Raw genomic sequence first — 10183 nt, forward strand, 5'->3', positions numbered from 1 at the left:
TACATACACATAGAACACAGATTGTTAACTATTAATATATTTCACAATATGCTTATTAAATTAATAGACATTATATATATATATAACTTAAATTTCTATATGTTAATGATGATGTAATGACTAATTAATTTATTTTAATCAATTTATTTCAACAAAAACATTTATATCTAAAATCATGACATTAAAGTTAATGACACATGATTTACACAAGAATATTCAAACACAAAACACATACATAAAACTAAAAATTTATTTTCACATGAAGCAAGCAGTTCATCAAAAAAGATAACAAATTGGAAAATTACAAGCATAAACATGGGAGCAAACGCTTTTTTCTTTTTTAATAAATAAAATAAAAACCACAAAACTGGACTATCAGAACACCATTGTTCCTACACACGATATTTCACTTATTCGCTAGACAAACTACCTCGTTGGTTTGCAAAAGCCACACTTCAATCCCAAAGTCTAAAACAAATTAGAGAACAAAAGGGAGAGGAAAGGGAAAAGAATGATGATGAAGAAGAAAGAAAAAGAGCAGGAAGAAGACGATTGTAATTGCAAGATGAGCAGTGCTGACTTGTGCAAGTCATTACAAAACAAAACACAACAGTTGTAATAACAAAACAAACCAAAACATGAAAGAATAATGTAAAACAAGTAACAATAGTAATAATAATTATAATGCACCTGTATCATCACCGCAAAAGATATTGCTTGGTTGACCACCGCATCCTTATCTGCACCCCAAAGTTGCAAATAAATATGCAGATCGTTCCACCACCACCTGAGCAGAGCACAGCAGACCATATCACTTTCAGTCTCAGCAACACTAACACTAACACTACACAACACAACACTAACAGTAACACTACACAACACAACACTAACACTAACACTACACAACACAACACTAACAGTAACACTACACAACACAACACTAACACTAACACTACACAACACAACACTAACACTACACAACACAACACTAACACTACACAACACAACACTAACACTAACTCAACACACTCGCAGGATTGGACGGCCGACACTCACACCACTACACATCCCTCACCGACACATGCCATCTCACATGTTCAGTCTCCGATTTCGAATGCACTTGCCCCATGTTTCTGGTAAGATATATTACAGCGTCGATGAATGGAGTGTTGGGTTATTGAGATACAACAGTGTCGAATCAAGTGAAGCATCGCATCGAGTTTGGATCAACCATTGCTACAATATACTACTTACTCTCTGTGGTTCTCCTACACCCACCCAATTCAACAAAAACCGCATTTCGTAGCTCATGAGCATGAGTCGGGCGAGCACAAAGAGAGAGCATCGGCACCATGTGGTTGCAAACAATAGCTCGCGCTCTCACCCAGCTTCGGGATGCCTGCACCTCAATCCCATAGCTCCTGGTTTCCACCTAGTTCTATCGCAAACACATAAGGAAGCGCTACATGCGATTCGAATTCTTCACCTTCAGCGTTTGCACGCACGCACACACGCACACAGAAATCAAACCCACTATGACAAACCTGCACAGGGTCGCTCCAGCGCCTGCAAAGCGCAACTTGAGGGCTCCGTCTTGGAGGAAGGAAGCCTTGAAGTCTGGAAATGGCTCATGCTCCGACCCCACAGCGCTGCCAGTTTACCGTCATGTGATATACGCCTGCCGAAGATTACCCAGAAAGTAAAGGTTATAAAAAAAACACAACGTACCCGTGACAGAAGTAGGGAAAGGGATCCCGTATCTTTCATACCCACTTTCATGGCCTCCGAGAATTGGATCCTAGACCTGTAGTTCCGGGAGGTTCATCCGTCGTCTATAACTCTAAACTACAAGCCCTAATCCTTCGTCGTGAGAGTTTACCTTGTTCTTCTTTACCTTATCGTACATTGCCCGGCGGGCAGGACACTCACCAGCACAACATTTGTGAGAGATCCCCTTTCTCATTGACACGGTTCTGGAACTTGGCAGAATTGGTCGCTGGGGCCCCTACGCGTGCTTCATGGTGCGATCCCCCCCCACCCCCACAGCTTGTCTCTCTCATTCTTTGAGGCGCTCTTGTGTCGACTCGTGGCTGTGTTCTCTCGCTTATCAACGGCACATTGTTCTCTCGCTTATCAACGGCACATTGTTCTCTCTCCTCAGCAGATCGTGTTCGCTAGCTCTGTGAATTCGCGATGCAGGGCCGCATTATGGCATATTTGAGCTTGTGTTGAGGTTCTTTGGTGGAGTTTAAGTGGAGCTCGACGGGTGCTTGATGAGGTTTCGCGGGGAGATATCTGCGATTGTGAGGGTTCTCGTAACAGAAGTGTAGGTCTAAGACAAGAAAAGCGTGATGTGTCGCGGCTTTGAGTGCTGGTGAGATCGGAATTTTGGTCGCGAGGCATGGCCTGCATTTGAAGTGGTGAGTGGCTGAGATGCGGATGTGGTGAGATTTTCGTGACTGGAGTTTGGTCGAAACAGGCGTGGATCTTACGACAGTGAGGAGGCTGACTTGCGGCATAATAGATCTGAGATAAAAAGCTTGCGTAGGTCTGTATGTGAAATAGGACTCTGCATCGATTTTTGACGTGCTTGGCTGAGTTCGTTTTTTACTTGGCTACCTGTTGTGGCATAGTGAAGGAAAATCGAGAATGTTTTCTTAGTGAGCTAGGCTTTTCTCCCCGATTAGCCATACTTCGGTCTTCTCTTGCAATGATGTATCACGAAGTTTGTCTTAGATTAGGGTGTGTGTGGATATCCTCGAATTGAGTTTTCTCTGTAATAGTGTGACAAGCTCAGGATATGGTTTTGAGGATTAAAGAGGCGAATGATTTTCTTTTGCATCAATGATTGTGACCTTTTTGCCAGTCGTAATTAATCAGTTCAAGAGTTCGCTTACCATGAGTGATTTGGTTTCCCACCCTACCTTCGTTGTTCATAGGAGCATTTTGTTTTGTTTTGTCTTTTTGTTTCTTTTTGCTTCCGAAACCTGAGCAGATGTGCAATGGACGTTGGATGAAGATGTGAGGGCAGTTGAGTGATGGTAGTTCTGCAGGATGCAGTTTTGATGTAATCCAGGTATTTGCTTGCAGGTATTTGGTTTCGTTGGGATCTGTGCAGTAGTGCGTTCAGTAGTAGACAAGGTGTTTGATTGCTAGGTTCGTCCTACAACTGGGTGTGGGGAGCTGTGGTAAATGCATTGGTAACTGCAATTATTGCAGCTCAATAATGTTCTAGATTTATCGAACATGAGGGCAGGCAGGCGTAGCAGTGGATAGAAAGAAGAGAATCCTGTGAGTAGGCTGCGAGCCGTAAGTGCATTCGGGCAGGGAAGATGTTCAAGTCTTTAAAGAAGAAGCCTGATAAAGTGAAAGAGAAATTGGACTTCAAGCTCGGTTTTCATGCTACTCGGGTTTGTCTTCTGCTTACTTACTACTCCCAATTCTTGTTTTGTACAAGATAAATCTCGATTTCTTTCATCTATATGGTTCTGGGTCATCCTCTTCTGATCCTCTTTAATTAGCCATGTCACCTGTAGATTAATGTCTTACGTCCAATTTATCAGAATCGTGGCATCGCCTATATAGATGGATGTGAGAATCGGTCTAGGTGTGGTACTTACATAATTACGAAAGTCTCTTATTAGTTTAGTGCAATAGGTTTGAATGGTCACTGATGGTTATCATGTCGTTGAAAATAGCAGTGTCAGTTTCAATGTGATATCAGCAGAACATTGTGTCTGAAATGCGGGTGATTTATGCTGAGGAGTAAGGTGGAGTAATTTGTGTTTTAGGTACCATCTCAAGGATGGGACAAGTTAGTGATTACAGTAATCCCATACGAGACAAACCGGCCTGTAGCCAAGACTCCAAGGGCGGTCGTGAAAAATGGAGAATGCCACTGGCCGGACAGTATCATAGAGACAACAAGGATGGTGTATGATACTAGAACAAATTCATATGAGGAAAAGAAGTACAGATTTATGGTTTCGTCCGTAAGTTTCAAAAGGATTAACGCCCTTTTAACTGTCTCTTCTGTTTCGTGTAGGCATATGGTATTTCTTGGCGCCTGCTTTTAATTTGCAACTCATTCGTTAGAGCAAGAGTTGAGTTGGTTATGATAACAGTCTGTATATCCTATTCAATTGGACTTGAGACTAGGTTTCTCAATTGGTCAGGTTCTCAGTAGGCTCTTTAAGAGGTTCGGGATCGGCTTAAGGTAATTCGTTCATATTTTGGCTCTGCTGAGCAGGGCTCATCACGCTCTGGAGTGCTCGGAGAGATCACAATCAATTTTGGAGATTTTGCTGCCTCGAAACATCCACAGCAAAAAGGCTTGGCACTGAGGAATTGTAACACAGGAACCTTGCTACATGTACGTTCCTTCTATTCGTACGGTTACTTGTGAAATAGCTCTAGCTGCTTATGTTCACGGCGCATACGTCAGAGATCTTACTATCATGTTTAACAGTCTGCTTCAATTAACATTTGTCGGAATGCCTAGGAGCCATTAGTTCTTTCTGAATGCGTATAGCTTAAAAGTGAAGCATTGATGATGTGGCAGGTTACTGTTACGTGCTTAACCCCCAAATCTCACGACAGGTAATCATGATATTTTGCATGTTCACCATTTCCAGAAACGTGTGATTTGCTTGAAATGTGGATGAAGGTGACCGATTGTTGATTTTAATCACTGAATTAGTGATATGAAAGCATTTAAATTTCGAGCTTCCTCTTCTTTAGTTTTTCAAATTCATTACGTGCTTTATTTTTATGGATTCAGAATGTATGGGAATTGGGCACGTAGGGTGTTCTTGTTTGCTACAATTCTGACCTGGTGTCTATGACTCGTCAGTGTCAAGGATTCAGACAAATCGACAAAGCTTGCTCATGAGGGGGATGAGGAGGAAGATCTAGCTTCTGAAGATGATGATCATGACAGGCTGAATAGAGCGAGCAGTAATGGTCATATGGATAGTCCCCGCAAGGTAACGCTTGTTATACAGCACGATTTACTTCGAACGCGAAATTAGTTTAAAGCTTGTCCACGGGAATATCAGTGTTTGATTGCGTGTTAGCAAGGGAAGAGTTACATACCTACGGTTCTCTCTGGGTACTGATAGTTGGTGCTGTGACAGCCTTCTCTAGACTCTCCGCCTTTGTCACCATCGTCACCAGCGGGGAGGAAACTTCAGCAGGTGAGGATAACTAGTTATAGGGTCATTGTTCTTTTGCATTGAAGACGAATCATGGGTTTATGATTTTGACTATATGAATGCGACAGATTCAAGCGAGCGATCATCATCAGATTTCCATTTCTTCGCTTTTATGATCGATTGTTGAATGATTCTACTTGCATGATATGCTTTTGCAGCGAAATATTTCGACGTCCTCCTTGCGGTACAGCAGCAGCAGCTTCGACTCGATGGAGGTTCCATCAACACCAGGAACCGCTTCATTCACTGATGCTCTGCACGGATACCCTGGCGAGGATAATTCCTCTTCTAGTTCATTCGGCAGTATGCCAATGAAGCTGGATCGCAGCAGGGATAATGCAGGTGTCGGCTCTAAGCCCTCATCCCCTTTGCCGAGTTATGGTCAGAATCAATCTCATTCCTTACCAGCAACTTCTTCTGGAAGGCAGCAAGTCGGGCCAACCGAACGGAGCCAAAATACTAATTGGAGTGGACATGGTGATCACACGCATGGGGTTTCCGGAGAAACCTCCGTATCTACTAGTGAGGATCCTCGGATGATGGCAGCAGCTTCCAAGCGACAGTCACTCAATTCAAATAGTCAAGTGGACAAGTTGGATAGCAAACCTGAGAAGAATATGCAAGTCAATCAAGAAAAGGAAATGGACTTATCTGCTCTCAAGGCTGTGCGAGGCGGTTTGAAACAGGAAGTTGAGAATCTATCGATAGCGAGGCAGGCCCCACGGTTATCTGAAATAGGGGTTGATGAATCCCGGTGGGTAGTATCTTCCAATGTCAAGTCTCCCGTATTGGTGTACCTCAAATGGCTTACGCCACTCATGAAGGCAGTGTCCGTGCATAGTACTGGAGAAGGATCATGTTTGTACATTTTCCGTTTTCAGCTATATTCGCCATAGCTGGCATTGCCTTTAGCGTAAATGAGTTGGCATTCTTCGCCAATTTTCCTGGTTACCCAATTTATCAGGCCGGAGATTTGTAAAGCTACTTTACATGTTAGAAAAAGAAACACTGTGACGTGTATTTCATCTTATGATATAGCTTAACTTTGCGTGTTCACATTCATGTATTTGTGACTATCTAAACAGAAAGGCACTGAATTGTTTCATTCCTGAATTTTCAGAGGGGCCGTGGAGGATGCTCATCGGATAATTAATGAGCTGAAGGAGGAAATCATGTTGGAGAAGAACACTATCAGCAACCTGAACCTACAGCTGCAGAAGACAGAGCAGGACAACAGGAAATTGGTGTCCGAGATTGATGTTCTTCTTGATGCTGCCAAAAGTAATCATACGTCCCAGGTTGCTGAAGACTCCTTAGCTCATGTTGAAAAGGAATGGGCTAAGAAACTTTCTGTCAAAGACGATGAGGTGAAGCATTTACAGGCTAAGATATTACATTTGGAGGAGAGGGTTTCTCAAGTGCAAACTAATGTGAGTCCACTTGCAGGAGGCGCTAATGATGCCCTTGTCAATGGTCTACAAAATATGGTGAAACAGTTGCAACAAGATGTTGAAGAACTAGAAGCCGACATAATCCGGTTGACAGAGGAAAAATCCGAACTGCTTGCTCAGTTAGAATCGACTGAACGAAGCGCTGTTTCAAAGCCCTCTGATGTCACTCCTCAGATTCGCGCCTCTGAAAACTTGGTGAAACAGCTGCAGAAAGACGTGGAGGAACTAGAGTTGGATACAGTTCGATTGACAGAGGAGAATTTAGAGTTGCTTGCTAAGTTGAAATCGAACAGTTCCGAACTTAATGAGAAAAATAGACTGATTGCAGACTTGATGGATTCAGAAAGTTCTAAAGAGGGGCGTACAGAGCTTTTGGAAAAAGTTGCGAGCTTGGAGGGTGAACTGGCGCTGTTGAAGGAGGAGAACGCTCAGATTCTTCATGAAAAGGAAGAAGCTGAAAGGACAATTCAGCACCTTCAGACGGGGAAGCAAGAACTCCAGAAATCCATTAGGAATTTAGAAGGCAGTCAACCAGACAGAGTAGATCGAAGTAAAGATCGAGAGGTAGCGAACAATCAGCTATTTCAGCAGTTGGCTGAAACCGTGGCCGGGCTGGAGGAAGAACTTCGAGAATCACAGGAAGAGACTAGACTTAGCAGGTACATGCAGCTTCTCATGTGCTGCGCAATATGCTCGCTTTGTCAATGTAATTTGTACTCCACTTGTCTGTGCGACCGTTATCTTTTTCCGGTTTAGGTGCTTATCTGTGCATGGAAGCGTACTAACGATTTCTTGTGGTTTCTCATCTTGATTGATTTCAAGGTTGCGTATAGAGGAGCTCGAACGTGATATTTCAGAACTTACCTATCCTGACCAGACCCATAGCTCTGTGGAATTGGAATCCTTGAGGAAACTTCTGGAAAGTGAAAAGTTGGAAAAAGAATATATTCAGCGTACTGCTGAGGAGAAAACTCGCGTCAGCCAGGACCATTTGGCCCGTGCTCTGGAAGAAATCGAATCGCTCACAGAACGACTGGAAAATCTCTCAACGGAAAGGTGCAAAAATGAGGTGAGGATTTCAGAGCTTGAACTGGCCAAAACTATCCTGGAGGATAAGTTAGCAGCTTTGGAGGAAGAAAAGGTGCAGATGTTCGATCGTGTATCTGGCCTTGAGTTGCAGCTGAAATACATGACCGAGGACCGGGACTTCCGACAACAGGAAGCAAGAGATGTTGAGGAGGAGAAGTCTTACCTACTTAGCGAGAAAGAGCGCCTTCAAACTGCTCTGGATTCTACTACAGAAAAACACCATGAACTTGTAAAACACTTAACCGGAGAGTTAGATGAAGCTATGAAAGAATGTGAGATTTTCAAGAATTCCCAACGCCGTTTGGAACAGGAAGTCGTGCGACTACAAGACGAACTAGAGGAGGCCCATCATGATCTTCGAGAGCATACGAAAACCTTTGAAAAGAGCCGTGCTATGCTTGAAGAAAGCTTTCATACGATCAGCAAAGACCATGCTAATGCTGTTGCTGTTTCAAAAACATTAGAGGAACAGGTTGCTCAATTACAGAGTGATTTGGAGGATATGGAGATGCGATCTGCTACAAAGTTAAAAACGTTGTCTATGTTGAAGGAGTCGGAACAACTCCGATTGGAGAAATCTGAACAAGCCTTGCAACATAGTGCATCTCTACAGAAGGATAATGCTGCTCTGGAGAAGCGGGTTGCTGAGTTAGAATTATTACTAGAAGAGAAGTCAGGTGATGCCAGAACAACTAGTAATGGACTTCTAAATTCAAAGAATGGACACGAATTCCACGAGGTACATTTACACTTGATGATCTTTATAGGAAACCTCCTAAGTTTCTTTTTCAATTTTCAATTTTTTTAATTCATGATATCAAATATTGTGCAGCCGAGGGTAGATGAGGGTACTAATATGTAATGCAGTCTCCATTTTTTTTTGTGCTTTGGTTGTTCAGTTCTTTATATGAGTCTTTCTTAAAAATTCTTTTACGTGTATTATGGAATTCCTTCAATTTTTATTTCGTTCTTGCCACTTGATTTCATGTTGTGAATAACACCTGAGTTCGTAATTCTGCTAATTCTGTTTCTTTCCTGGCAGCTGACACGTGTGAAGAATGAGAATTCCGCTCTTCAAAGTGAAGTGGGCCGTTTGCAAGAGGTTTGCAATCGTTCTTCGTGATGTCGATAACGAATATCTTTTTGTTACTCCTCAATGTTCTTTAAGTTCTGTTCGATGCATTTGGAGAGACGTACAGTCTTGTGTTATTCTTGCATATGTATCGGGTAATACCGAGGGTTCATCGGATACAGAAAGCTAGACTGATTAAAGGTTTTTTTTTTTTTTTTTTTTTTTTTTAAATTTAAAATGACAGGTCAATGAGTTGCTGGACAGCAAACTTCAGAAGTACAAGGCAGCTGGAGCTGGGTCTAGTATGGTTGACAAGGTTGTACATTTAGAAACAGAATTAGCTGAAGCGTTGGAGGCTAACAATATGTACAAATTGCAGCTGCGAAGGTATGTGTTAGTGTGCTATGCCCTCGTTTGCTCAGCTTTCGGTCCATTTATCGCTTGAATTTCTCATGATGCAGTGCCAATTTTAAATGTAAGCTGTCCCACTGTATGGGAGTGGGTTGTCACTCTAACCTTTGGTTTCTTCTTGTTTTGGACCAGTGCCTTTGCGGAGCAACAAAATGTGCATGCTGTAGCGCTTCAGAACTTTGGCGATGTGGACCAAGTCGTAAATGATCTTGTAGAATTACGAAAGCGTGTAAAGCAGTTGGAGGGTGAGTTGCGAGATATGCGGGATCGGTACTCTACAATGAGTTTGCGATTTGCTGAAGTCGAAGTTGAGCGAGAGGAGCTTGTAATGACTATTAGGACCCTTCGAAATACACGGAGATAGAAATTTCCTCTTGTAGTGGCAAGATCTTGAATGCAAGAAGCAATACTAGTAGCGATTTTAATCATCAGTAGAGGAAAAACTGGTCATATCTGGACCTATTACTAGCTCATCTGGTGGCTAGTTCTACCGAGCTATGGGAGGTCCTTTTAGAGATGTGGCTGGAAAAACCATCTCTTTATGTAAAATCACTTCCCAATTCTGATCGTCCAAATGTATACGTGAATAAGGTTTTACCTCATCTCCGGATGTGCCCTACCTGCCGAGGTTATCAACTGGACTGATTTGGGGCACACTAGGTAAGGAGCTCGTGTAGTTGCTTTTAATTCTTGGATCTCGTTTTGGTATCATTCAATTCAGTATCTAATTTAGAAATCTCTTTTATTGTACTTCGAAGTTTACTCCTCATCGCACTATGGAAGTTTCATATGCGTGTTTGACAATGTTTTGTATGCTTAACATTATGCTCTACTCATGATTCACCGCTTTCCTTTCTCCAGCAGATCGGGCTTCTTTTACCCCAGTGTTTTCAGCCAGAGTTGCTTTTGAGCATGTGAACTGACACCAACAAAAGAAATAATGGTAG

The 10183-nt window shown here is 42.5% G+C and overlaps 2 protein-coding genes across 5 annotated transcripts; one reads left to right on the forward strand and one right to left on the reverse strand.

Moving 5' to 3' along the window:
- Positions 1 to 316: 316 nt before the first annotated feature.
- Positions 317 to 2060, reverse strand: LOC112294345 (uncharacterized). Its single transcript, XM_024544659.3, has 3 exons — positions 1930 to 2060; positions 1545 to 1678; positions 317 to 787 (listed from the first exon to the last, which is right to left on the reverse strand). Exons 1-3 carry the CDS (start codon positions 2058 to 2060, stop codon positions 699 to 701), a joined length of 354 nt encoding a protein of 117 aa, XP_024400427.2. The 3' UTR covers positions 317 to 698.
- LOC112294346 (uncharacterized) lies at positions 1895 to 9838 on the forward strand. 4 transcript variants are annotated; one of them, XM_090243997.1, is made up of 13 exons: positions 1895 to 2021; positions 3091 to 3410; positions 3792 to 3992; positions 4250 to 4372; positions 4562 to 4599; positions 4853 to 4985; positions 5136 to 5195; positions 5372 to 5967; positions 6334 to 7323; positions 7487 to 8492; positions 8796 to 8855; positions 9070 to 9212; positions 9369 to 9838. In XM_090243997.1, the coding sequence occupies exons 2-13, from the start codon at positions 3333 to 3335 to the stop codon at positions 9598 to 9600; spliced, it is 3660 nt and encodes a 1219-aa protein (XP_090100123.1). In that variant the 5' UTR covers positions 1895 to 2021; positions 3091 to 3332; the 3' UTR covers positions 9601 to 9838. The 4 variants fall into 4 exon arrangements, with proteins under 4 accessions (XP_090100123.1, XP_090100121.1, XP_024400429.3 ...); XM_090243995.1 differs by having other exon boundaries at positions 1951 to 2420; XM_024544661.3 differs by lacking the exon at positions 1895 to 2021 and adding an exon at positions 2036 to 2420 and having other exon boundaries at positions 3257 to 3410.
- The last annotated feature ends 345 nt before the right edge of the window (positions 9839 to 10183 follow it).

Source organism: Physcomitrium patens, chromosome 17 (genome assembly GCF_059467195.1).
Source record: "Physcomitrium patens ecotype Gransden chromosome 17, ASM5946719v1, whole genome shotgun sequence".
Taxonomy (NCBI): domain Eukaryota; kingdom Viridiplantae; phylum Streptophyta; class Bryopsida; order Funariales; family Funariaceae; genus Physcomitrium; species Physcomitrium patens.